The 27885-nt window shown below is 48.1% G+C and overlaps 1 protein-coding gene across 1 annotated transcript in view; it reads left to right on the top strand.

Moving 5' to 3' along the window:
• Positions 1-731: 731 nt before the first annotated feature.
• The window catches only part of ZNF710 (zinc finger protein 710), a 64267-nt gene continuing 37113 nt past the window's right edge, over positions 732-27885 (top strand). Inside the window, exons 1-2 of the mRNA XM_060005425.1 lie at positions 732-887; positions 2892-2983. Coding sequence (XP_059861408.1) covers positions 2910-2983 — 74 coding nt within the window. The 5' untranslated portion in view covers positions 732-887; positions 2892-2909. The remainder of the gene's footprint in view (positions 888-2891; positions 2984-27885) is intronic.

Below are 27885 nucleotides of genomic sequence, written 5' to 3'. Positions count from 1 at the left end.
CGGAAGGAACCCGCGTCCCCCGCCCCCCAGCCCCGCCGACTCTTCTCTCGGGAGGACGCCCCAAGCTTCCCACGGTGGGGGGAAGCTCGCCCCCTTTGTGCCGGGCAGGACCGGGCCCCCCATTTCCATGCGAGGTTCTGATGCTCCCCCTCTCTCCCGCTTCAGTTAATCTTTGTTCCCCTTTTCTGCTGAGGAGAAAAAAAGAGAGAGAAAGAAAAGGAGGAAAAAAGGCGTGACTTGATTTTCAAACGAAACTCCCACAGCAAACAAAACCCTTTTAGAGAAATAAGAAAGGAGGAAGAAGGAAGAAAAGAGGGAAGAAAAAAAGAGAGAGAGAGAGAGAAAACCCTCCAGGCTTTCAATTTGAGTGGGAGAGTTGAACCGAAAGAAAGAGAAAGAAAGGAAGAAAAATCCTCTCTGCGGTAGAAAGAGAAAAGAAAACTTGGGCTGACAAGAGGGGGGTGTTGGGGGGTGGAAGGAAGTGAGAAAACAAAAGAGAGATAAAAGGGCTGCTTTTCTGTCTCTCTTCCTCCGCGAGCTGGGTTAGGAGGAGCTGTTTTGCATCCCTTCACGTCAGCCCTGCCTCATTCCCTTCTTCCAGGGAGGGAGAGAGCGAGCGAGAGAGAGAGAGAGAGAGAGAGGAGAGGGAGAGAGAGGGGGAGAGAGAGGGAGAGAGAGAGAGAGAGAGAGAGAGAGAGGGAGAGAGAGAGAGAGAGAGAGAGAGAAAGAGAGGAGCCGGAGGGAGGGCGGCAGGAGCAGGCGGCGGGCGCGCGTGGAGGCGGGCGGCGGGCGCGCAGCAGCAGCCCGGGCGGTGGGCAGCCAGGAGCCCCCGGCCCCGGCCCCGGCCCGCCACGGGCCCCAGCGTAGGAGCCGCGCCCGGACCCAGGGTGAGTGTCCCGCGCGGCCCCGGGCCCCCGACCCCGCAGCCCCGGGCGGCGCGCCGGCGGGGGCGCGGGGGGCGCGGGGGTGGGTCACTGCGGCCGCGGCCGACCCGCCCCCCGCCTCTCCCCGGGGACGGCCGCGCGCAGGCCCGCGCCGCAAACATGTCGTCTTTTCCTTTCACTTCCACATTCCCTCATGCCGGAGAGCTGGAGGGAGACATGGAGAGCCGGGGAAAGAGGGAGAGATGGCGTCTGGCGGCGGGGGGGGGGGGGGGGTGGGGGGGGGTGGAGGGGGAGGGGGAAGGGAAGGAGGGAGCGAGCGAGCGAAAGAGGGCGAGAGCGAGGAGAGCGCGCGAATGAGAGAGAGAGAAAGGGAGGGGAGAGAGAGAGAGAGAGAGAGAGAGAGAGAAGCAAAAATGAAAGGAAAGCGCGGCGGCGGCGGCGGGGCGGGAGGCCCGGAGGCGGCGGCGGCGGCTCGCGGGCCCGCACGTGGGTATCCCGGCGCCTAGTACTCTCCCCCCGCCGCCCGCCGGGGACTCAAAGTTTCACCCCCTCGCCGCGCCGCCCCGCCCCGCCGCTGCCCACAAACTTTATTCTCCCGGCGGGTGGGGTTGCTGCGCGTCCCCGCCGTCCGGGGTGGGGGAGGGCTGGGCGCGCCGCCGGGGTGTCGTGGGCGCCCCCGGGGCAGCAGGCCGCCGCACGCCCCGCTCTCCGGGGCGGGGACCTGTTGAAGGCGCTCGCCGGCCGGCTGGGTCTCCACGGCCTGTCCTTAGCCTCCTCAGTCTCAGTTCCCCTTCCTTGTCGCCCACTCTCTCCGTCTCCTCGCGGTCATTTTCCTAATTGGACAGAGCTGTGGGGTGTGATCGCCGGCGTCAGATTAGTGGCCCCGAGGCTGCCAGGTGGGCGCGGGGACTCGGGGACCAACGGGACAGCCCCCGCCAGCGTGCAGAGCCCACAGATCCGGCCCTCGTGCCACCGCCCCCCTAACCGCGGACTTGCTAACTAGTGCGTATCGGGTTTTTTTCCAACTTGCCTTTTAAGATGACTTTTATGGTGGCTGCAACTGCTTCCCTCCAGTCTGAGCAGTAGTTTGGGAAGATTTAAGAGGCCAGGGAGGTGCTTGCGTAGGTTTTAACTAACCCAAAACGATCATTAATGTATCTCTGAGCTCTGCGATGGTTCGGGCAAGGCGTAGCCGCAGCCCGGTGCGTCTTTACAGGGTCACTACGAGGTGCTGGTCCTTCCCGGTCTGAGCGGTCCAGTGAGGGACTGTCCTGGTGGCCCACCCTAGAACAGCGGACCGAGCGCCCTAACTGCTAAGGGCACCCAGAGCGCCTTTATTTCTGTGCAAAATGGAAACTCCCAGCAGGTGTAGACCTGGAGGGGACATAACCAGTTCCGGTGGGCGCCTGGGAAACTCACAAGATTCCCACATAGGTGTGCGGAGAGGGACTTTGAACCTTGGGGGTCACCCAGCCAACTTTGAAGCTGCTCTTTCAGTCCTGCCTTTGTACACGTGTAAGTAAAAACAGTCAAAGTTCATTTCTGCCAAGTAGAGGGCCTGGAGCCTGCATCCCTGTTTTGCCCTCACCAGGGGCCTTCAAAGGACCCGCCAGGCCAGGTGGGGGAGGGGAAATAAACCACCCCTAATTGTCTTTAGACTTTAGAAAATGTATTCTTAGTGTTTGTGATCAAAGCCATGGGCCTGTCTGGTTTTGATTTTTGAGACTTAGTATAGCTGTCCCTTTCTTGTTTGTTTTAAAGCAAATGTTATTTTCTAGAGCTCTCATGGTGGTTTTGTCAGCTGGCCCTCGAACCTCGCGTCGCTCTGTGCCAGGCACCTGCCAGTCTGGGAACAGGACCTCTAATTGGTCACCTGTAGTTCTAGCCGCACTAGTGCTCCACTAACCTGCAGGACCCGGCTTTCTTGCATGAGGGCAGTGGGGGTAGGTCTGCTTTCTTTAGGGTAGGGGGAGTTGGCCATTTGGGTCACATTTTTCTTTCCTCCAGGCTCACCTGGTTGCCTGTATGCCCATGGAGGCAGATGCAGTGAGTTGCAGTGGGAGCAGAGGTTCACTCTTCTTCTCAGAGCGGATTCCCGGGTGAGTCCTTGTCCTGTGGTGTGTGGCCAGCGGGCCATTTGTTCTACACTTGGGTCACTTCCGTTCTAAGGAGGCATTTTCTACCAGGGAGACTAATTTTAGGCTCCCTGTCTAAAGACAAGGAGATGGACATGGTCTGGAATGGTTTTTTGAGTTGGAGGAAGGGAGACTAATGGACCCACCGGAGATTTTGCATGCCTTCTGTTTTGGGTTTGCCTTGTGGCCCAGGGATATTTCTATCAGAGTTGTGCTTGGAAAGCTCAGGTTTGAAGTTAGATGGGAGTAAATAAGTAAAGGAGTAGTCGGGTGCATCTCAGGATGCTGTCCACAGGCTCCTCATCGGCTTGCTCACCCCCTGGATCTGAGGGCAGGGGCTCATTTTGTTGAATTAAGGAATCTGTGAATCTGCTGTGTCTCATGTTAATGGTGGTTGATCCCAGCCCTTAGACTGCAAAACTGGAAGAGGACCTTAGAGGTTGTCTGAAGAAAGTGAGGCATGAGAAAAGCTCCATGCCTGAAATCACACAGTAAGCGACAGAGCCAGCACTGAAACCTGGGCTTTCAGAGTCCATTTCCAGTGCTGTTAACACAAGGCTGCTGCCTGTATTCCTGCTGGGGAACCCGAATCAGGCTTCATCTGAAGAATGTGGCTGTGAGAACATGAAAACGTGGGCTTATCCTACCCTCATGAGATAAGTAAATGAAGGACCTTATTTTCTAGTTGTGTTACACATACTGTTCTGGAGGATTTGACGGCTGGTGTGACTACTTGGGGAAACCGGGTGTTTCTGGCTGTTATAATGCGTACTTCTTCAACGTCTACCAGTTTAACGGGGCAGCAGTTTAGTCATCGGGATGTGCCCAAGTCACACTGAGCATTTTTTGATCTGGAATGTTTTCTTCATGCTTTGTACTTGTGTGTGATTTATTTAGGCTTGGTCAGGGAAAAGAATGGGGACGTAAGGAAGGGCCAGAGACCCGAACTGATCTCTATTCGTGGGTTAGATCTCTTACTACTTTCAGTTCATGAGGATAGAGGTCTTTCTTTGTTCATTGCTAAGCCCTTGTGCCTAGAACAGGACCTGGCGCATAGTGGGCCCTCGATAAATACTTGTTGAATAAAGGTACTGGACATGAGGAAAAAGATTTCCCTCCCAGCGGGGACCCACAAATGACACACAGAGGCAGAGACAGGGAGGTGATTGATGGGAGCTGCAGAGTTTTGCAGTGAGTCATTGCTTCGAACAAGCTCCAGACAGGTAAGGCAGGAGGGGCTGGGAAGAGTAAATTTTGAATGAGGTGGAGCCACTGGGTGGAGACTTGTGTGAAACAATAGAGAGATCTTGAATTGGACCGGATATGGGGAGGATAATAATAATCGTAGATCTTGGGCCAGGCTTGTGTAAGTGATTTATGTGTATCATCTCCCTTAGTCCTCACAGGTGCTAGTTACTGCATTGTTATTCCCATCTGGCAGATTCGGAAACTGGAGCACAGAGAAATTAGTTACATACAAGGGCACAGAACTGCTGGTGTCTGAACCCAGGCAGACTGACTTCAAACTTGGCCACCCTAGAATGATGATGAGTTCAGATATCTCTGCCCACTCCAAGGAGCTGGGCATTCAGAGCTTTGGGGTTGCTAGAAAGGATGGCAGCAGAAAAATTGGAAAAGAAATTGGTCTGCAACAGAATGAGGCTGGTCAGGGAGCAGGCCCTCTGCTTCTTTTGCCAAGGCCCTCACAGTGTCTGAGGACTGTAAGGGAATATTTACTGGGGACCTAATTATTCCCCAGGCAGAGTGGCTAGTACCAGATTGGGACTGTTTTGCACTTGATAAAGACTTTTTTTTTAAATTTATCCCACTATTCAAATTTATTTTTATTTACCACATATATTTGTTCAGTACATCTTTGATAAAGATTTAGGAGACTTTTTGTTTTTTAAAGGTTGCTTTTCAAGTTACATTTTAGTCGGCATGTATTTGAAACTGGTGGGAATTTTAACGGCAGAAGTGTCACCCTTGGCCATGAGGCCTCTAGAAGGTGTTTCCCACCAGTACAAGCCTTCCCTTCCTCCTCCAAGGATGCTGGTCCAGGCTGCTCCAGCCCACAACAGCTGCCCTTTTATCGACAGTCTGCTGGTCCGGTCCTCGTGGAGCTTGCAGTCTCCCTGGGAGACAGACATTAAACTAATAATTAAACAAATACTCTTTAATTACAGTTGTTATAAATGCTTCAAAGGAAAAAGTACAGAGACCATGGGAGCTGATAATCAGGGAGGATGGGGGAAGGGAGGCTTTCCGGAAGAAAGGTCATTTAAACAGCCACGCAAAGGGTGGGTGAAGAGGCTTTAACCAGGTGGGATAGTCCATTAGCCTTGATGTAAACTCTTGCTACTCTGTATGTGGTCCATGCACCAGCAGCATCAGCATCACCTGAGAGCTTGTTAGAAATGCAAGATCTCGGGCCTACCCCAGACCTGCTGAATCTGCATCTTAACAAGATTCCGGTGCGTGGTAAAGTCTAAGAAATACTGATGGAATCAAAGTACCGAACTGGGAGGTTCACAGCTTTGCTGCGAATGAGTTGGGTGACTCAGGCAAGTCACCCAACTTGGAATGACTTGGAAGAGTAATAACGAGGGAATTAGATCATCCCACAAGTTCCTTCTGGCTTCTCAGATCTTTGGCTTTTGCTGGTGTGTGCTGTCTCCAAGCTTTACTGAGGGAAAGGATCTGGGCTTATACAGCATCCACCTCTACGGCGCCTCCCCCTGGTGGGGGCCAGCATATGCTACTAGTCCATGCTCTGGTCTGACTTCAGTAAGCACTAAAGAGGAGCTCACAGACCTGACCCTTCTGCCACCCCTAGTGCCTTACCCCAAGTACAGAGGCCTTTTGTCATCTCTCTTACTCATTTCTGTGCCATTTGAATATTTACCAGTATGTATTATCTTTATCATCTATATATTTGTAAATGGAGTAAAGAGACTATTAAAAGTGGGTTGATGTCTAGAGGGGTTTTGGTTCTGTCTTCTACAACCATCATCAGAAAGGAGTTTCTGATATTAAATACATATGCTCTATCATGTGTATATTTTGGGAGTACCGAGAGAACTGTTGGAAATGTGAGGATTTTCAGTGCAGTTGGAAGTTGAGAATAAGGGATCACATTGTGGCCCAACTGCCTTCCCTTTCTTCCTTCCCTGCCCCCCAGGGTATAATAAACAGAGAATCAAAATCAGGTAAGAATGATCACTACAGAAAGCAGGAATGTCCACCTTGCAGATTTACATGGGAGACTAGAACTTCTGTGATGACTCTTGGTTATGTGTTGTTTGTCTTCTGGATTGGGAAGGTTGTCCTGCATGGTTTTGGTAAAAAAAAATTGTACAAACTTTAATAGTTGCTTTATGCACCACGCCAGAATGTCCTCACAAGGACCACGCCTGAGCGGGCCTCTCAGTAAGAATTAGGGACCCTTTGGAGGCTGGCGGTGCTGGTTAGTTAACCCCACCCTGTGATGTCCAATCCTGGGGTCCCTAGGCCCACAGTCTCAACCTCCCATCCATTTGCTAGCCACAGAACCACTGTGGATTCGCCATTACCTGGAAGCAGGTCACCTCTGAAATTCTGAATCCTTCCAGGCCCCCCACTGCACAGCCCTACTTGAAGCAACCCCGCCCACCCCTGCCCCAAGCTGGGATACCTCTGCCTGCTCACCTGGGCCTCATGCCCACCATCAACCCTTATTCCCATGTCCTGCCCGGGCTGCCTGCCTACGACTGAGCACTGGACATCCTCCTGTGCCCCAGTTCCCTGCTACAGCTACCGACACACCTGTCTCCCTCTCCTTTGGCCCTGCCTCTCCCCTGCCCCCCTCCCATTTCACTTCTCTTCACCCTGGGACTTCACAAAGAAGAGGCCACAATTTCCATCCCTACTTCCTCTCTCCCCCTCTCCTCTCCAGCTCTGAAGCATCAGGTTCACCCCCACTCCACTCCCAGAGGTTCCCAGCCACCTCCTGATCACATCTGGTAGCCTCTACTTACCTGGCTTCTCTGTAGCTGTACTGTTGTGATACTCTTGCCTGTCGTGGGTTCTGGCTCATCACTCTGGGTCCTGCTCCTGCCTCTCTAATCCTGCTTTTTCTGCCACTCCTTCCTCTCCTGGCTATGCTTTGGTGCCTCAGCCACGGTTCTTTGCTACTTGCTTCCCGTCCATGTCTATGGCTTCACCCTGCAAATGTTTTTTTTTTTTTTCTCTACTCTTTTTTTTCTTTACTGCTTTGGAACTTACATACTCTATTTCTGTCCTTTTGATGCATGCAGACTGCATAAGGTTTAAAGTTAGTTGGTATCCATATCTTTTTTCAAGTAATGCAGTGCAATGAAAGGTTGATTAACTTTTGATTTTCCACATAGTTACCATTTTGTTTACCCATATTTCTCCCTGCATCTCAGGCTTTCCTTCTGGAATCAGAACATCATGTGGTGGAGGTGTTTTAATCATAAACTTTCAGTTCCTGTTTGGCTAAAATTTTATTTCATATTTATTGTTAAGAGATTGTTTTACTGGGTATAAAACATTAGCTTGACAGTTATTTCGTCTTAGTATTGAAAGATGGTATTCTACTATCTTCCGACTTTCCTTATTGATATTGAGAAGGTAGTAGCCCAGTTATTGATCTTAGGTAATTTCTTCTCTCTGGTTGTTGTTTTGTTGTTGTGGTGGTGGTGGTGGTGGTGTGTGTTCACACACGTGTGCACGTGTGTGTGTGTTTTGCAGTTTAATGCATTTAGGAGTGGATTTTATTTTATTTGTCTAAGGATTCGTTAGACTTCCTGAAACCAAAGATTAGTGACTTTGATCAGTTCTAGAAAATTTTCATGCTTTATCTCTTTGACTTTTATCTCTCTATCATTCTCTCTCTGGTTTCTCCTTGGGAACTCCAATTAGATATATGTTAGATCTTATTCTATCCTTTACATCTCCTTGACATCTTAACTTTTTTTTTTTTAATTTTTATTGGAGTATAGTTGCTTTATAATGTTAGTTTCTGCTGTACAGCAAAGTGAATCAGTTATACATATACATAAATCCACTCTTTTTTAGATTTCCTTCCCATTTAGGTCACCACAGAGCACTGAGTAGAGTCCCCTGTGCTATACAGTAGGTTCTCATTAGTTATCTGTTTTATATATGGTAGTGTATATATGTCAATCCCAATCTCCCAATTCATCCCACACCCCCCTCTCTTAACTTCTTTTTCATTTTCAATCTTTTGGTTTTTTATAGTGTTTTCTGGGTAATTTCTTATTTGTCTTCCAGCTCATTAATTCTCTCTTCACTTATCTCTAATTTTCTCTTCAGCCCTTCCACTGAGATTTTTTTTTTTTTTTTTTGTAGTACGCGGGCCTCTCACTGTTGTGGCCTCTCCTGTTGCGGAGCACAGGCTCCGGACGCACAGGCTCAGCGGCCATGGCTCACGGGCCAAGCCGCTCCGCGGCATGTGGGATCTTCCTGGACCGGGGCACGAACCCGCGTCCCCTGCATCGGCAGGCAGACTCTCAACCATTGCGCCACCAGGGAAGCCCTTTACCTGGGTTTTTAACTCCTCATTTCCTTAATCATATTAAACACCTTTTTTTTTTTTGTATCCAATAATTCTAGTATCTGAAGTATTTACAGGTGTAGTTCTGTTGTTTGATGATTCTGCTCCCTCTCACTCATGAGGGCTTATTTCTTTTTGTGATTTTCTATTGTGAGCTTATATTTGTTAGAATTCTATCTGTGAGAATTCTTTAATGTATGGGATGAGAGTACATTCTTTCAGGGAAAATATGTGTTGCCTTCTGCCAGACACCTTAAGACCCTACAGATGGGTCATTTATTTATAATTCTTAGCTTGCAGTTTTGAGGACCAGAGCCCAAACCCACTTGGCTGGCTAATGACCACAGATTCTCAGAGGAGCCTTTTCATTTAAAACTCTGCCCAGAGCTAACACTAAGCCAGAGTACTTCCTTCCTGACGATATACCACCAGACCCCCCCACTTTGTCCCATTGTTCCCTTATTGCCAAATGCCTTCTCTCCATATTTGGACAAAGTCCTAGTCATGTCAGGCCCAACTGAAAACTATGCCTCTTCTGAGCCTTCTCCATGCCATCCCTTGCAAAATTAACCAGTCCTTCTACATTCATTGGCCATTTTCACCTTATCTATTAGTCTGTGGATGTGTGTGTTCAGACCCCACACTGGACTCAGAACTTCTGTTTTTTTTTTAGAACTTCTTGAAAGGTCAGAGCTGTGTCATTTATTTCTGGAGCCCCAGTGCCTGTTCACTGTTGGGCAGAGTAGTTGCTTAATAGATATCTATTGACTGAGTGGAATTTATGGCAAAATCAATATTTCTGTTCTTCTTGAATAGTAATAAAAAAAATCACAAGCACTAAGCTACCCTGTGATCTTGGACAGGTCCAGTTTACCTCTTTGGATCTGAGTGACCTTAGCTATAAAATGAAGGGACGCTTCTGAGATCTCTACTTGCTCTAAGATACTGAGATTCAACATAATTTGTGTGACTGTCAGTCATGATAACATGGATCAACTTTTGACTCACAAATGGAATGAAGGGATGGGAGGGCCTTGGAGAGAAAGAGCGTGATTCTGAGATAAAGGGGCATGATTTGGAAGAGAAGAAAGAAAAGGGACTCAATGATAAATTAATATGAAAGGTGACATTTTAGAAAGGTGGCATTTTAAAATCTGTGACTTGAGACAACCTGATGGCTGTCTAAAAAAAGAACACTTTATAACAAAATAAATTTCAGATGGATTAAAGATGTTAAATGTAAAAAATGAACTCAGGGAAAATACTTTTTAACTTTGACTTAAAACCCAGAATCCATAGAAGAAAAGATTAATATATCTGACCCTACACAAGTAAAAAATTTCTGTGAGGCAAAATTATTATAAACAGTCAAAAGAGTCTTCCACTTCTCAAAACTGGGGAAACATTTTTGCAACATATATCAGAGATAGGGCTAATTTCCATAATATCTAAAAAGAGAAAATCAACAAGAAAAAGACTATCAACCCAATTTTTAAAATGGGCTAAGAACCAGTCACAGAAAAGGAAATACAAGTGGTTCTTAACCATATAAGGTGTTCAGCCCCACTAGTAATAAGAGAAGTGTTAACTCTGCTATGGAGAAGTGACAGTGGAAATAGATGCTCTTGTAACTGTTGAGAGAGTGTAAGTTGGTACAATCTGTATAAAGAGGGTTTTGACAATATTTATTTATTTAATAAATTTATTTATTTTATTTATTTTTGACTTCATTGGGTCTTTGCTGCTGTACACGGGCTTTCTCTAGTTGCGGTGAGCGGGGGGCTACTCTTCGTTGTGGTGTGCGGGCCTCTCATTGTGGTGGCTTCTCTTGTTGCGGAGCACGGGCTCTAGGCGTGCAGGCTCCATAGTTGTGGCTCACGGGCTCTAGAGCGCAGGCTCAGTAGTTGTGGCGTACGGGTTTAGTTGCTCAGCAGCATGTGGGATCTTCCCAGACCAGGGCTCAAACCCGTGTCCCCTGCATTGGCAGGCGGATTTTTAACCACTGTGCAACCAGGGAAGCCCGACAATATTTATTAAAAGTGCACAAGCAACTCCACTTCTGGGAATTCCTCTCACAGATATGAGCATACATGTGAAATGATGCATTTTTCAAGATAGTTCATTGCGTCATTGCTTATAAAAGCGAAAAAGGGGTGGGGGGAACAACCTTAATGTCCATCACTAGAGAACTGGTAAATAAATTATCCTATAACCATGCAATGCCACTCTGTGCAGCTGTACAGAAGAATGTAAAAGCTCCCTATGTATCGATGTGGTTGCTGAGCTATTTTCTTAAGTAAGAAAGTAAGAGACAGAATGCCTGGCTATGCAGCATTCTGCAAGGATACCTAGGAGACTGGTAATAGTGGTTTCCCACAGCAGATGCTGACTTTTCACTGTGTTCCTTTTTCTACATTTTGAATTTTGTACTTTGTGCATATACTACCTAATTTATTTATTTATTTTTGGCCATACTGCGTGTCTTGCAGGATCTTAGTTCCCTGACCAGCGACAGAACCCGTGCTCCCTGCAGTGGAAGCACGGAGTCCTAATCACTGGACTGCCAGGAAATTCCCTATATTACCTAATTAAAAAAAAATTTTTTTTAAAGGAGGTTAGGGTGGAAAGAAGGGAGGGTGGGAAGGAGGGAGGAAGGGAATAGGGATCACACTTTTGTTCTGCATTTTCATACAGGGTATTTTAGTTACTCTCCTCAGCAGCCCCTAGGGAGGTTACCATTTTTATTGACCAAGAAACTGAAGCCTGGAAGTCTGCAATGACTTGCCCAGGTTCATGGAGAGAGCCTTGGAACCTGGCACTGAATCCAGTTCTCACTCCAGAATCATTGGGCTCATGTCTGTAGATCAGAATTTTCTTGTTTCCTTCCTTTATTTTTAACCGACTTCTCATAGGTCAAGGACCAATGGCTGTGCACCATGGCCTGGACAACCCCCCCGACCCCCTGTGGGAGTGAGTGCAAAGTTCCATCCCGCCTCCTCCAGCTGGCTGGCAGGCTCACAAGTCCTACTGGGCAAAGCTCAGGCAGTAGGTGGTGGAGCCAGCCCAGAACCCAGCCCTCCGCATCAGACACAATGAGGAGGATTAGGGATGGGCTTTGCAGTCCTATCTTTGAAGTTCCCAGCTTTCATCAGAGTGTCTGAACCTTAACACTATTTCAAGGGAACTTTTATTACTGTCGTTATGAACTGGCCTCAGGTAGGTACCAGCTGCTGCCAGGTGCCAAGGGAGCACTTGCTGGTACCGTAAGCTGGTGCCTTCACTTTGTTTTACGGTGGGGACGTTTTCAGGGCTGAAAGTACTTAGTACATGGAAGATTCTGGAAGAACAACTTTTTCCTATTTTTCTATACACAGGTGCAATCCCTTTAATTAAAGGGAGGAAGAGGTGTTTTTTTGATTTTTGTTTTGGTTTTTGTCTCACAGAAACACCTGTGCTGTTTTCAAAGTAGGGTATTGACTGCTTCCTCTTTGCTGAAGAGAAATTCTCCACGGAGAACAAAGCTAAAGGTGTTGGCCATACATAATGCGAGGCTGTAATTTATAGGATACAGCTTCACCTGGGGGAAGAATTTGATGTCTTTAAGAGACACAGAATCATCCAGCACCAGCTGTCCTCATGTGTGGTGTCATATTTATTTTCCAAGTTGGAGTCATCATTTCTTAAGAGAGAGTCAAGGTCCACTGGGGCTGAGGAATGCTCATGGGGGTGGGAAGTCTTCAGGATCCGTGGGCCTGAGCTAGCATGTCCAGCACCCTGTCACTGTGCTACTTGGCATCTTTATGAGGGATGCATGCTAGTGACCCATGCTGTCCGTTTTTGTTTGTTAGGCCAGTGGAAGTGGAAGTGCTTTGAACATCACAGAGTGGCACCCACGGCAAGTTTGCACCTGGCTGTCTGCTGAATGCGTGCATGGATAGGAGGCACCCCATAAACGTTTCCCAAATGGATGAATTTTGATCTCTGAGACAGATTTTAAAGCTTTTGATCAGAAAGAGGACTGGAGAAATTTAGACATCTCCCATTGCTCCTCAGGTTTTCCTGATGCTTGAATAATTAAGTCCATGTCCTGTGGGATTTTTCCTTCCTTGGGCTCTAGGTCATCTTACGCAAAGGCCACCTTCTGTTAATGCTACACCTGGTACTCTTAACGCCCTCCCGAGCGTTCCACTCCGTTATCTTCTTGTGTTCTAGCTCATTATCTGGAAAAATTTCTGTGTAACATCAGCTAAGTTCTTTTGCTTCAGTTACAGAGCTTGTCAGAATTTCTCTTCCACACCTCTGTTTGGGGGCTTCTATACCTTGGTTGTAAAAATTCATTCCCTGTTGCCAGGTAGATGAACAAATCTCACTGAGCTTGAATTCACTGTCTAAAGAGATGGCCATTGTCCTTTCCTTGATCAGGGACAAAAGTAACATTTGTCTTTTCACACCTCCGGCCCCTCTGCCTGTTCTCATCCCCGCCCTCTACCCCAACCCCTCCCCCACCATGGCAGTTACTCTAAGGACAGAAATGTTGGGTCCTGACTCTTCTGGGGATTTGGCTCCCTGCTCCTGACTCACCCTTCCTGCACTCACTCAGGCCTTCTGGAGGATTTTAATTTCCCTTCACTGGAAACCACCTCTTAGTCCTTGAAAATATTCTTAGGTGGTTTTAAGTGTCTCTGTCCAGTTTTGTTTTGTTCAAATCCAGTTCAGATTTGAATGTCCAACGAATGCACAGTCTCTTGGATCTGTTCCTTTTGTTTTTTAGAAAATAGCTTTTATTGATTTTTTTTCTTGTTACAGAGAGATTTATGATTGTTGCAGAAAATTTAGGAAATAGAAACAAGCAAAAAGAAGAAAATTAAAACCACCTATAATTATTAATATTTCAGTATATGATATACCCTTCCACATATTTAAGCAGTCCCCTAAATTTAGGTTTTTTCCTCTTCTCTCTTATAGAGAATGCTGTGGTGAACATCCTTGGGTATTTTTTGATTATATCCTTGGGATATATTTCTAGCAGGGAATCCACTGGACCAAGGACACATTCTAAATGCTCTGGATATAGATGGTTAAATTGGCCTCCAGAAATGTCGTGTAGTATTTTTGATTCCTTTTAGGTGAATACTAAGTCTTATTCTTTTAAAAGCTGATTATGCGTTTTTAAGACACCGCTTTTCAACTGTTTCACTCATGTTGGTTAAGAGGCACCGGCCTGGGAAAGGCCTGAGAGACCCGGGGCACAGCTGACCTATGTAGGAGAACCTCCCATCCTTGTCCCTTTGTTTGCAGTGGGCCTCAAGCACTGAGGCTGGAGGCCTTTCTTGTCTCCTCTGCAGGCACCTGGGCAGGCCTGTGGCTCCCCAGGGAAACCCCAGGGGGCCCATCCTTAGGGTGCCTGGGGCAGTGCTGGCTTTGAGGATTCCAGACTCTCTCAGGGAGCTTAGGCCGGTCTTTCTTTGAAGAAGATGCTTATAAAATAAACATCCTGCCCTAACTCCATAGACTGAGGTTGGTTGGTGTTTGTCGGGGTGGCATGGAGATTTCCTGTGCAGGCTTCAGACCCTGTCCCGCGGGTCCTGCCCAGGGGAGTGTCTCTGCCCAGACCTTCAGCCCTTGCAGCCCGATTCCCATCTATCACTTTGTGGAGGTGGGGGGCTGGCGGGGGAGGGAGGTTTGACGGAATTACTGAGGAAGTAACATTTGCTTGGGCTAAATTGGGCCTTCCTTTCCAGCTCCTAGCTGCCTCTTCCTCCTTTTCTGCTCTCTTCCTCCTCCATACCAGCACATTATTTACGCTGGTTGATGAGGCCTCTGAGGACCTTCCCTACTTCTTAGTTCCTTCTTTCCTCTTGGCTCCTAGTGACACCTAGGCTGCTGCCTACCATCTGGACCTTTCACTTCCTGCTCTTTCCCTGCACCCGCTTTGCTCTGGTTCCCAGCCCCCCATCGATCCCCTGTCCAGGTGGTGCTGTCCCAGCCGAAGCTGGTTCCAGCCTGCCCTCCTTTCTCAGGCCTGGTGGGAAGGCCACAGGGGCTCAGGGAGTCCTAAACTCCCTCCCCACCATCCCCCAGAGACACAGTGTGCCAGCTGCTGCCCGTTGGATTACAGAAAAACAAAAACACAAAACCCAGCCCCTAGAGATGAGGGACATTTCGGTTTCTATGAACTTGATGACTAGTGTGCTGAAAATGGGAGGCATGGGTTGGGAGAGGGAGGCTGGAGGTTCCCCTGGGGTGGGCTTTGTTTAAAATTTAATATGCTCTTTCTTTCTCTCAACAGGCCAGCACGGCTTCTAGCTCCTTTGTCATTTTAGCCCTGTTATCTGTCTGGTGGATGAGATCTCTTATCTGCCAGGTCCTGCCTCTCTTCCCTGAATGGCCCATCCCCATTCCTCAGTCTCTACCCCCTTCCCCCATTTGAGACACAATGTTACAGACCTCATTCTGTAACCTTAGATTCCAATGAAAGTCGTCACCTTGCTTCTTAACTAATTGATTTGGAGAAAACCAGGGTCCACTTTTAATGATGTTGGACCCACCAAAGGCACAAGAAATGGGCAGCTTTGGTGTCCTGTGAGAGACGGCATGGCCCCCACCCTTAGCAGTGTGGGAGAGTTGGGTCCAAGAGTGAGGGTCTCGGCTCTGCGTGGCCTGAGATATAGTCGATTGTTTGCTCCCGTGTGTGCTGTAACTTCTGACCTGGCCCTTTCTTGGCCTTAGGAGGCTCTGCAGGACGAAAAGTACATTAATCACAGAAACACAGAGCTGCTCTTCTCCCCACAGGCAGGGATGGATCTAAAAGGTCGCCTGCCGTGGAAGTGGGCTCACAGGCAAGGGGAGGACCTTACTGCAAGTTGTGGGACTCAGGATCAGAGGAGCCATGGCCTTCCATCCTGGCTCACCATCTCCTAGCCCTGATGAGTCCCAGCCTTCCCAGCCAAGCCTTGATTTCGTGGCCTGCGAAATGGGTTCATGTGCCTACTTTTCATAGGTGTGCTCTGTGTTGTGTGATACGTGGTAATCATTGTTACCTGTGGACCACAGGCCTGTGAAGTTGGGGAGAACCCCACACCATCCTGAAAACTCTTTTCTGTTACAAACCTCCCTGTGTCATTTCTTTATTTCTTCATTCAATCAGCAAACATTTCCCAAGCACCTACTAAACTCTGATATAAAGGGGAATGGCATGGTCTTTGTTCCCAGCAGGCCCTCAGCCAGAAGGGATATGGGATATGCAGACAAGAGCACAGGAAATTCGCTCTCTGGACGTGGTGAAGGTGCAGAGGAGTGCAGGGAAGACTGGTGGAGGTGGTGTTTCGCTGAGTCTCAGCAGACAAGGGAAGCAGGGGCGTTCCATTGGGGGACTAGAATATACAAAGGCAGAAAGTGCAGGCGCATTCAAAGAGTCAGTGGTGGTTTGGTGTGGATGGGAGGGAGGGTATAGAGGTGGGATGGTAGAAGATGGAGCTGGAGGGCCCGATCTGGGAATGTGTCCAAAGACTTGAACTTCATCCAGAGGCCTGGGGGAGCCACCAGTGGGTTCTGAGCAAAGAAACAACATGACAGATCACTCTGGCATAAGCCAGGGCACTCGGGGCTTATGCTGTTATTCCATGTGGGGAAATCCCCTCGGAAAAATTGATCTGAGGGTTGAGAAATCCCTCAGAGGAATAAGTATAGCACTTTTGCTTGAATTCCTTCTCACTTCAACTAAAATTTCTGCTCTGCACCAGCTGTTTACAGATAATGTATAAAAGTACGTTTTCTGTGCTTGACCGTGTTTCTTAGAACTCACCAAGAAATAACCACAAGTAAAAATTTTCCACTGAGGTGTATTCTCAACACATAGTGACTGAATTGAAAATGTAGGAAGGTCTTCTGAAATGTTGCATAAGATCTTCAGGATGGGTTTCCTCAATCCCAGCAAGGGAAGGAGAAAGAGGACCAATGTTTGTTGACCACTTGCTCTGGGCCAGACACTGGGCTAGACTCTTCTAATTCAGTGACTCTGTAAGAAACAGCATTCCTGACCCGTTTTAACATTTTAAAAAAAAAATTATTTTTGGCTACATTGGGTCTTCATTGCTGCATGTGGGCTTTCTCTAATTGCAGCTAGCGGGCACTACTCTCTGTTGCGGTGCGCGTGCTTCTCATTTCGGTGGCTTCTCTTGTTGCGGAGCATGGTCTCTAGGCATGTGGGCTTCAGTAGTTGTGATGCACGGGCTTAGTTGCTCCATGGCACGTGAGATCTTCTTGGACCAGGGATCGAACCCATGTCCCCTGGTTTGGCAGGCAGATTCTTAACACTGCGCCACCAGGGAAGTCCCCCTGACCCATTTTGGAGGCAGAAAACTGAGGTTCATGAAGGCAGCCACTTTCCCAAGGCCTTGCACCTGTAAGGGATGGTAGCAGGATTTGAACCAGGTATGATTGAATCCAGAGTTCACACTCCATTCATTGAACCTCTCTGCCACCTAACTCTCAAGACACCCCAGAAAAGTAAAGCAGGAGATGCAGAGGTGGGTCAGATGAGCCACTGGAGAGCCTATTGATTTCTAGGCAAAAATTAGAGCTGAAACACTTGCCCACTCCCATTCTCCCCCAGCAAGTTCTGGGGGCTGATGCACTGGTAGCACCCCTCCCCTGAAGAGCATTCTTCCAAAGGGCAATGGCTACATTCTGATTTGGGCGATTCATTCCACTGTGTAGACACTGCATGGAGCAGAGGGCAGGAAGTTGGTACCTGTAAGTGGCATCAGGATGAAACATAGACATACTTGAAGGTCACTGCCCAGAACAGCCAGGGTGGTGGGCAGAGCTGCCTGGATATAGGAAGCCACAGGGGTGGGGGGCGAAAGTTTATTGAGAAAGAGACAAGACGTATTCCCAAGGGACAAGCCACTCCTGGGGCGCTCGGCACACGCCAGCATCTTTTTGCCTGTCGCTGCACTTCCTCTGGCCCTTGCCATCTTTGCTTGGCCATCTTAATACGTTCCCTGTGGGTCAGGATTCTCTTCTGTGAGTTTCTAAGAGTGTCCCCAGACTCCCCGGGGCTCAGTGGAAGCCAGCCGAGGCATCTGTCTTCTAGCAGAGGACTTGGGTGAGCGAGGATGGAGGACAGAGAAACAGAGCAGAAAGACCCCAGTGTGAGATGACTCCTAGTAAAGGTAATAAACGCAGGGCCAGGGCGCCTGTGTGGTATCTTTGCCAGTCGCACGCTTGTGAAATGCTTCTGAAACGATGGGTCTCCCAGCCTCTCCCTTAGCTTCCCTCCCTGTTTTCTCTTCCGTCCCAGAGCAGGCTTCTGGACGTCTCTGGAGTTTATTGCCCCACACACGGAGCGCGCAGCTCGTGGGAACGTGGCTGCCCCCCTCCAGAGCTGCTGGTGTTGGGCTGAGTGGCAGGATCTGGGGGTACAGCCACCTTGTCTATTTCCAGGGGCCAGAGCTCCTCTGGATTCACACGGGCTCTGCAGTTGACCTTGGGCTGAAAATGCCATTTTGGAAGCGGGCCTCAGAGATCGTGTTGAGGTAAAAAGGAAATAAAAGCCTGCACGCATCAGTTGCAGTAGTTGGATTTCACTCTTTCCCTCTGAGGGAAAACTCTTCCGTGACAGTAATGGGGGGATGGTCATTAGCATGAGGAGCATGGAGGGACGAAGGTGGTGCTCCTGGGGGCCCCTAGGGAGTGAATCCCCTCCCGCAGGGGGGACCTCCACAGCCTGAGTGACTGTGGGCTCCTCGCAGGGCCACCGTCTTCAGGTGTGGACACCGTTTGGGGTCCAAATCCAGTTATCCCTCAAGTTCTGCCTGGTGACTTCTTAACTCTCTGGCCAGGGGGAGCTTTGCAAAGACAAAACTCAGAGCAAGCATTTCTGTTACCAAGCGTTTAAAGAAATCTTATTATGAAAATAGTAAATCTTATGCCTATATAGGAAAGTTGAAAATACAGAAAATTGTAAAGAAAATAAAAATTGCCCATAATCTCACTCCTTAGGAATTACCAACCCTGTTTAGTACCTTTATATATTTCTTCACAGTCTTTTTCCATGCACATAGGTAAATATATTGTATTTTAAACTGGTTACAAACACCCTGAACTTTATATCCTTTTTCATTTGACATAACATTATGGCAAGCAAAAACTTTTCAAAAGCACTTGGGCTTTGCAAGCGAGCATATGCTCTGCAAATATTTCTGTCAGCCACCAGTAACCAACTGTAAGAACTCACGGTCTACCCAAAACAGAAGTTGTGCCAGTCAGAGAGTCCTGTGATCACCATGCAGTAAACCTTGCCAAAATATTATAAATTTAAACATACTAGAACTAAAGCCTAACCACTTGAAAAAATTTAAAACTCTCCTAGATTGCTGTTGGGTCAAGGAAGAAATAAAGAACATAGTGACAAATATTTAGAAAGCATTGAAAACCAGAGTGCCACATAACCAAACCTATGGGAGACATCTGGCACTATTCTCATTGCCTTAAATGTTTTTATTATTAAAAGGGGAGAGAGAAAAAGAGAATAAATAAACCAAGCATTCAGCCTGAGATCTTAGAGGGAAAAAAAAAATAAAAAACAGCCCCTAAGGAAAATGGGAAAGATAAAAAGTGAAGATAAAGGCAGAAATAAATGAATTAGAAAATAGAAATACAGTGAAATTAGCAAGTATATCCAAGAGCTGATTCTGTTTTTAAACAAACAGTAAAGTGGCCTAACCTTTGGCAGATCTATTTGAAAAATAAAAGAGAGAAAAGAAAAAAAAAAATAGGAATGAGAAAGGGGACACTGCAATAGGTAGAGAGGTTTTAAAAAATAAAAATATGTGCACACTAGGCTTAAATTTGAAAATCTCATTTAAACGAATGCTTTTCTGAAAATGTATATGTTGTTAATTGAGAAAAAATTTGCAATCATCATCAACTACTGCCCCCTCTACCTAAAGAAGACACCAGTGCCAAGTGTTTTTGCTAGGTAATTGTTTTAGATTTGATAATACTGATAATGTTAAGCTATTCCATGGCTTAGCAAAAGATGGAGAGCTCTCCAATTCATTCTTCAAAGCAAAATCAGCCTGATATTAAACATGGCAAAAAGACCATATTAAAGAATGAAAATGCTGTGTCGGAAATAGAATTCAATAATATGTTAAACAAGTCATCCACCATAACCCAGTGGGGCAAGTGGGGGGGAATTGTCAATATTAGGAAAGCTTAATATAGTAACTGCGTCATGCTAATGGGTTAAAGAAGTAAAATCAGATTGATTCCAATATATGCAGGGGGATAATTGATTAAAATCGAACATCCATTTCTAACTAATCAATACACCAAAAAAGGAATAGAAGGCTGCATTCTCAGCTTGATTAAGGATATCAATTTCAAACCAATAGCCAATGTTAATTAACTGAGAAACACTAGAAGCATTCCTGTTGAAACCAGTAACAAAATAAGGAGGCCTGCTATCACCATCACTGTTTAACATGGCTTTTAAAATGCTAGTCACCAGGATAATACTGAAACAGAAATATAAAGGAGTAAACATAACAGTATGTACAATTTACTCTATAACAACTTTTGGGCTGGAGGTTGATTTCCAAAGTTGAGAAATAAAAAAAGTCATCAAAAAATTTAACAGATTTGACTACCTTTAAAAAATTGTAACTGCTATGTAAATTCTACAAAACAATTGAGAGTTGCGGGGAAAAGAGCTTCTCATGAGACACTTGAAGGGTTAATATTTTAATTCTACCAAGAACCTATACATATTAGTTTTAAAAATCAAGATTTAAACTTGAAGACAAAGTGAACAAACTATATTAATAATTAGCAAATAAACACCCAACCCAAAGAAATGCCAGATGGTATGCTCCATGAGGTCAGGGACCAGGTCAACTCACTGCATGACAGATACTTTATTGAAGTAATATTTGTTGACTGTGTTGAATTAATATCTGTTGAACAAATAAATGGATGCAATGCAAATTTTTAAAGCATGATACCATTTTTTGCCTTTTAAATTAGCAAGAGGTTTTTCCCCAAGGTTTTATTATGAAAATTTTCAAATATATAGAACAGTTGAAAGGATAGTACAGTAAATACTCGTACACCCGACTAGATATAACAGAGGTGAACATTTGCCATATTTGCTTTATTTGTACATGTGTATGTTTTTGTCCTGAACCATTTTTTAAGTAAATTGCAGAGCACATATCACTTCTCCCCTGAATACTTCAGCTTGCAATGCTAAGTCTCCCAGAATTTAGCAATCTGTATGGAGGGTTTGGGGAGCTGGCACACCATGCTCTGAGGGTTTCTCTGCAGATTGCCCTAGTCCTTGAGAAGGCACTCAGGAGTCATAGTCATGACCTTGTGATATATGAGAGAAAAGAAGGCACACATCTATTGAGTATCAGGCCCCTTGCTCGGTGTTTTACTGATGGTCTCCTGTTAAATCCTCTCCACAACTGTATGATGGAGGTGTTATGCCCATTTGGGGGGAAATTGAAGTTCAAAGAGGTTAAGTAACTTGCCCAAGTTCACACAGTGGCATTATTCAACCAGACCCATCTGACACCTTCAAATTACATAGCATTTGCCTCTTCCCTCTATCTTTCTGCATGAATGCATGAAGGCATTTTGTGGGCAGTGTGGACAAATTGGAAGCAACCTGAATGTCCTTCACTGCAAGAATGGGCAGGCGAATGGTGATCTGTGCACTCTTCTGAATGTTCTGTGTTTATGAACATGGATTATTGATTATGAACATGAAACATGGAAACTTGCCAGTGTCATCCAGGGAAAATAAGCAGGACACCAGATTGTACACACCATGATCAAAACCATGTGAAAAGGGCTTCCCTGGTGGCTCAGTGGTTAAGAATCTGCCTGCCAATGCAGGGGACGCGCGTTCGAGCCCTGGTCCGGGAAGATCCCACATGCCGCAGAGTAACAAAGCCTGAGCGCCACAACTACTTGAAGCCAGCGCGCCTAGAGCCCATGCTCCACAACAAGAGAAGCCACTGCAATCAGAAGCCCGCGCACTGCAACAAAGAGTAGCCCCTGCTTTCCGCAACTAGAGAAAGCCCGCGTGCAGCAACAAAGACCCAGCGCAGCCAAAAATAAATTAAAAAACAAACAAACAGGGCTTCCCTGGTGGCACAGTGGTTGAGAGTCCGCCTGCCGATGCAGGGGACACGGGTTCGTGCCCTGGTCCGGGAAGATCCCACATGCCGCAGAGCGGCTGGGCCGGTGAGCCATGGCCGCTGGGCCTGCGCGTCTGGAGCCTGTGCTCCGCAGCAGGAGAGGCCACAACAGTGAGAGGCCCACGTACCGCAAAAAAAAAAAAAAAAAAAAACATGTGAAAACCATACGCTTGAAGAGGACGAGGAAGAAATACATAAGAAGCGGTTGAGTTAGGATGAGAAGGAGTATTAATTTTTTTCACTTCCATCTTTTTCAAACTCTTTGTAGTGGGTGGTTTTATTAACTTTACAATAGAAATTTTAATCAAAAACAATTTATACCCACTTTATAGTTTTGTAAGCTCATGGCAGGGGAAGGCTCTGCTCTCTTTATTGCTGTTCTTTTGTCCAGTGCCCAGCGCCATGCCCGGCATATTATGGACATAATAAATGTTCTGGACGAGTGCCCACTGCAAAACCTCTCAGAGGGACTCAGCCCTGGGACATGTTTGCAGAGAACTTCCGCCAGCCAGCTGGTCTCCCCAAGAACAAGCGCAAGCCAGGTGTGTGTCATGGGGTGGGATATTTGAAGGGTGGTTAGCTCTCCCGGCCCATAACAAAAGTCTCCACCAAGGCACAGAGACTATTCTGGCCACTCAGCATGTCCAGGGCATTTAGTGCTAATAAGAACCATCTGGAATAAACAAATTCCAGCTCACATGGAAACAGATTTTATGTCATCTCGGACTTTCAAAATTGATAATGGTTATCTGAACAGTTATTATTTATTAAGTGCTTACTAGAGACCAGGCTAAATGTGCTTACAAAGCCATTCCGTCATTTAATTTTCACAACAGCCATGAGAATAAGCAAGTATTATCTCCATTTTATGGATGAGGAAACTGAGACACAGAGGACAGAGGCATGAGTCCCAGGGCATGTCTTGGTTTCACCAAGAACTTGACTTTCTGCAAAATCACAAGCCTTCTGGGCTTTAATAACCTGGTCTATGAACAACAGCTGACACTAGTTGAGAGTGTACTATGTGCCAGGCCCAGCTAAGTGGAGAATATGAGACCACCTTCAACAAACAAACAAACAAATAAACTGAATTTATTCCGTGGGTCTCTCTATGCCAGGGCTTTACGTAGCACTTGCCTCAGTGGAATAAACCCAGTTGGTTTTCTTTGGGCTTGTTTTACTTTCCCAAGACCAAATCTTTTGGGCCACTGGTCACACCCCTTCACTCCTGGTTCTTACGCAGGAGGGCACCTTCAGTAGCCACACCGTTTGTTATTCCCTGCTGGGGAGCTGGTTAAAATGCAGTTCCCTGTGTCCAGCCCCAAGTCCCCAGGATCTGGGCGGGACCCAAGCATCTGCATGTCGTAATGCCTTCAGGTGGTTCCCAGCTGCCAGTCTTGTTACAGCCAACGTGGGCCAACTGAACTGTTGAAGCGGCCTTTATCTTTTGAGATTTAACCTATAAATGCTTCGGCTGGTATAAACCAAAGCCCGTTTTCATCTGTAGGAACCCATTGGAGCTATGACCATGGTTAAGGACTGCAAATTTTGTGCTCTGTTCTGAGCACTTGTGAATTTCTCATTGACAGAACATTTTCTTCACACCTCAGCTTCATGGAACTCAGCAGGTCACGTGTCGTTGAATGTAAATTCCAAGAACACTTAAGGAACTTAAATGTATTATTTTCCATTTTTAAGAGAGAGGAGAGGCAGGAGAGATGACTGTGGAAAATCAAACACCCCCAAACAGTGGAGATTAAGAACGCATGTTTGAAATATTAAGAAAGGACAAATTTGAGGCTCTCTTACCCATGGGTAGAATTTTCATCTAAGAGGAAAGATACACCTCTGCATTAAAAAAATTTGAATTTATAAACACTGTCATACATTCTTAGGCCAGTGCCACACAGAAGGATGGGCCGTGGACCGATGCTAGCCAGCCAAGAGAAATTGAGAATGAGGCTTAGAAACTTTTATAGTTTAATTTTGCCATGACGACATCCAGGTGGGTGATCAGCAGCTCCATCTTGATCAGGGTGTGGACCAGGGTGGGCATCACTGACTTCATGTGACAGGTCGAGGGACCAGGAGCTGCCTGTTAGTCCTTCCAGGGATTCAAATAAAACCGATCTTCCAAGGCTTCCCTGGTGGTGCAGTGGTTAAGAATCTGCCTGCCAATGCAGGGGACACGGGTTCGAGCCCTGGTCCGGGAGGATCCCACATGCCGCGGAGCAACTAAGCCCGCAAGCCACAACTACTGAGCCTTCGTGCCACAACTACTGAGCCTATGTGACGCATCTACTGAAGCCCCCTCACTCTAGAGCCCGCGCTCCACAACAAGAGAAGCCACCACAATGCGAAGCCTGTGCACCGCAACGAAGAGTAGCCCCCGCTCGCCGCAACTAGAGAAAGCCCGCGTGCAGCAACGAAGACCCAACGCAGCCCAAAATAATAAATAAAAAAAGAAGTAAATAAAATAAAACAGATCTTCCAATGCAGAGAGTTTGAGAAGCACTGGCTATGTTAAAAGATGTGCTCTTAAGTTGAAGAAGTGGAAAGCAGAAGAAGAGTCGGGGGAGAGGCAGAAGAAGAGTCGGGGGAGAGGCGGAAGACTTCTCACCCCCACCCTCCAAAGCCCAAGAGGCCAGTTCATGCAGAAGGGGGTCCACTGCCACACCAGCTGACTCCTCTATTTTGAGCCCTTCCTCTCGTGCCACAGGATTCCTGTAAACCCTGGTCGTGGAGCCTGGGGAGAGATTGGTTGGTCCAGGGTGGTGGAGCGAGGTGGCTTAAGGGGTGGCCGTTGGAGACCTGCCAAGCCTGGCCTTGGAAACTCGGGCACCACTAGCTGTGACTTTGGTCCTCTCCCTTTGCTCTGCGCCTCAGAGTTCAGAAAACGGGGAATGACAGTCCCTCCTGGAAAGGTTTTCGTGCAAGATAGAAATGAGATAACACACACGAGGGGCTCCGCACACCGTCTGCACTTGGGAAAGGGAGGGTGCTCTGTGTTGTTTTGTCTAGAGTATTTGAAAAAGTGGCTGCATTGTGGGTCTCCAGGAAGTTGCCAGCTGCCCTCCCTGTTTCTGAATTCCTGTGTGTGTGTTTTCTGTGCTCTTGGTGGTGGTAGTGGTGGTGGAGTTGTCAGGAAATAACCATCAGTTTCCTGCTGATTAATTCGGTTCCTGGCGGGCCCTCCCTCTCAGGCCTGGCCTCCTGCTTCCTCAGCTTGCTCTCCTGGCCCCTTCTGAGAGGCCTGCCTGCCCTTGGCCCGGACACCCTGCAGGCCTGCTGAGCCTGGCTTTGTCCTGGCCATGGGCAGGGTGCCGGTGTCCAGCTGCCTCTGGTTTTGCCTGCAGGTGTGTTTCCTTTGCACACCTGGCACCTGCGGGGACTTAAGCCCCTTCCAAGTTACCCTCCAGATTGGGCTTGAGAGGTTTTGATGATGTGAACTACAAGCCCTTGGAAATGATGCTGCTAGGGTCCTCTGCCCCTTCAGGAGAGGAGGCCTGATGGCAGGGGCCTCAGGAAGAACCCCAGGCTGGGGCAGCAGACCCCAAGGTTTCCCTGCTGGCGCGAGGGGAGCCTGCAGGGACTCTGCCTTTGGTCTTCAGAAAGGAGGTGCTGGCAGGGAGAGAGGCCAGTATAGTGTTGGGATTTGGGGGTCCCTGGCCTGCTTCTTGGCCCTTGAGTGAAGGACCAGCAGAGAAGGCGAGCACTAGTAGGGGAGGGACCTGGGCTTGGCCGTGGTGTTGAGCTGGGTCTGCCTCAGCACTTCACTTGGAGACCTGGTGACCCTACAGTGGTCTCTCGAATAATGTGGGAGCCACAGCACAAGGCGTAGTCGTGGTCCCAAACACCCTAGCTGGCATCCGCCACGGTGGAGGATCCGGAGGCGAGGAGGTCCTGATGCCTCCTCAGCCGCCAGCCACCTGGAAGGCAGGTCTCCCGGGACTGGGCTGGTGTTGTCAGGCTGGCTCTCAGCCTCAGCAGGGCCATGCTTTCTGCATGCAGCGCCGAGGTCAGGACCCCTTGGTGCCTGGTGTGTAGCAGACACTCACAATCTCTCTTTTTTTTTTGCGGTACACGGGCCTGTCGCTGCTGTGGCCTCTCTGCTGCGGAGCAACAGGCTCCAGATGCGCAGGCTCAGCGGCCATGGCCCATGGGCCCAGCCGCTCCACAGCATGTGGGATCCTCTCGGACCAGGGCACGAACCCACGTCCCCTGCATCGGCTGGCAGACCCTCAACCACTGTGCCACCAGGGAAGCCCCAATCTCTTTTTTTAAAAAATATTTATTTATTTATTTGGCTGCGCCAGGTCTTAGTTGTGGCACGCAGGATCTTCGTTGCGGCACGCGTGTGGGATGTAGTTCCCTGACCAGGGATCGAACCCGGGCCCCCTGCATTGGGAGCGTGGAGTCTTAACTGCTGGACCACCAGGGAAGTCCCCCTCTCAGCCTCTTGAACGCTTACACTTACAGCACACGCACAGGCACAGCTCCGTGCACATTTCACTGGAGTCAGGCTCTTCAGCTGAGGTGGGGAGCCCTGTGCTTACTATTACCTGGTGGCTGAGTCAACAACGCCAGGCGAGTATTTGGTTAGCAAACAGGGAGAGCAGCCAGAGCCGGCCCCCGACCTTTCTGCTTCTGCCTTTGTAGCAAAACGTCCTTTGGAAAGGTCAGCCAGGACTGGCTACATAATTTGCACAGGACCTGGTGCAAAATGGAAATGAGGGCCCCTTGTTTGAGAATTAGTACGAATTCCTAGACAGCCACAGCAGAGCATGATGCCTGGGGCCCCATGGGACGGCACCCCGAGGTCAGCGTTGCCCAGCCTTGTGAACTTCTGTGTGAGGCTTCTCTTGGGTAGAGGAGGGACTTTACATCCAAACCAGCTGCGAGTTCTGAGACACGCTGTCCCCACTCTGCCCCATGGGCAGCTCTTCTCAAGGGTTGGAGTGACTCCCACTTCAACTTCTCTTTTCTGTTCCTCCAGCCCCTGCTTCCCCCTTTCTCTGTAACCTGAGAAAGCTCTGAGACCCTCCCTCCCTCCATCCCATCCCTCCTTCTTCTTTCTCTCCTCCCCTCCATCCTTGCTGCCCTCCCCCCTCCCTCCATCTCTATTTCTGTCTTCCTCCTTCCATTGCTTTTATCTGGGGGAAAACCCTTCCCATGTTTGCTGTATAACATTTTCCACCCATTCATTTGGTGCCATTTGAGTTCAATGTCCCTTTGAAGGGCAAAGGGAGAGTGCTCCTTGGATTTCCAAAGCCTCTCTCTGGAGTGGTCCAAGCAAGCATCTTCCCCCACCGAGGGACGAGGGACGTCCCTTCAGTGGCCTCTGGTTCTGTCCAGATGGTTTCTGCCCACTGGGAGCCTGGGATGAATTCTCACTGTTAGCATTCGTCACTCACTGCCTCCACCCCACAGTCAGCTATCAGCACTACTGGTCACAGTGGAAAGAAAGCCTGCTCCGTTCTTCCTCGTGACATGCGTGAGCCCTGGGGACAGACCTGGCCATGGCTCCCAAGGCAGCAGCTTCCACGCTTCCATGCAGGCCTGGAGCTAGGGGGCAGGGTGCTACAAGGGGTTAAGTAGATAAGCCCAGTGGGACACTGTCCTGGCCTTCCCTCACCCTCTCCACACAGTAACCAGAAGGATTTTCAAAACAGCCATCGGATCATGATATATCCTCTCCTAAAAGCCCCTCTGGTTTCCCGATGCCTGTGAAAGGCACCAGATCCTATGTGTGGCCTTCACGGCCTTGCCCTCCGGAGAGGCAGGCAGCCTGGGGTTCTAAAGGGACACTTGAGCCACAAGTGTCTTGAAGAATGCAAGAAGTCTCAGAAGGTGGGGAGAAGGAGAGGGATGGCAGGCTTCCGAAGGCAGGCATCAGGAACAGCTGGGGGTGGGGAGGGGCAGCGGGACTGAATTAAAAGTCTGGCTCAGTTCTGAGGACCTGGTCCCCTGGGAGATGGACTCCACCCTGGTCACATTTAGATCATCAGAGGGGCTTTTAAAAATTACCAAAGTCTCTGGAGGTGGACCATCCTGGGTGTTTGCGTTTGCTCCCC

The sequence above is a fragment of the Delphinus delphis genome, chromosome 2 (genome assembly GCF_949987515.2).
Source record: "Delphinus delphis chromosome 2, mDelDel1.2, whole genome shotgun sequence".
Classification (NCBI taxonomy): Eukaryota; Metazoa; Chordata; class Mammalia; order Artiodactyla; family Delphinidae; genus Delphinus; species Delphinus delphis.
Note: the sequence above shows the minus strand (reverse complement) of the source record. Positions and strands in the feature narration are given on the sequence as shown.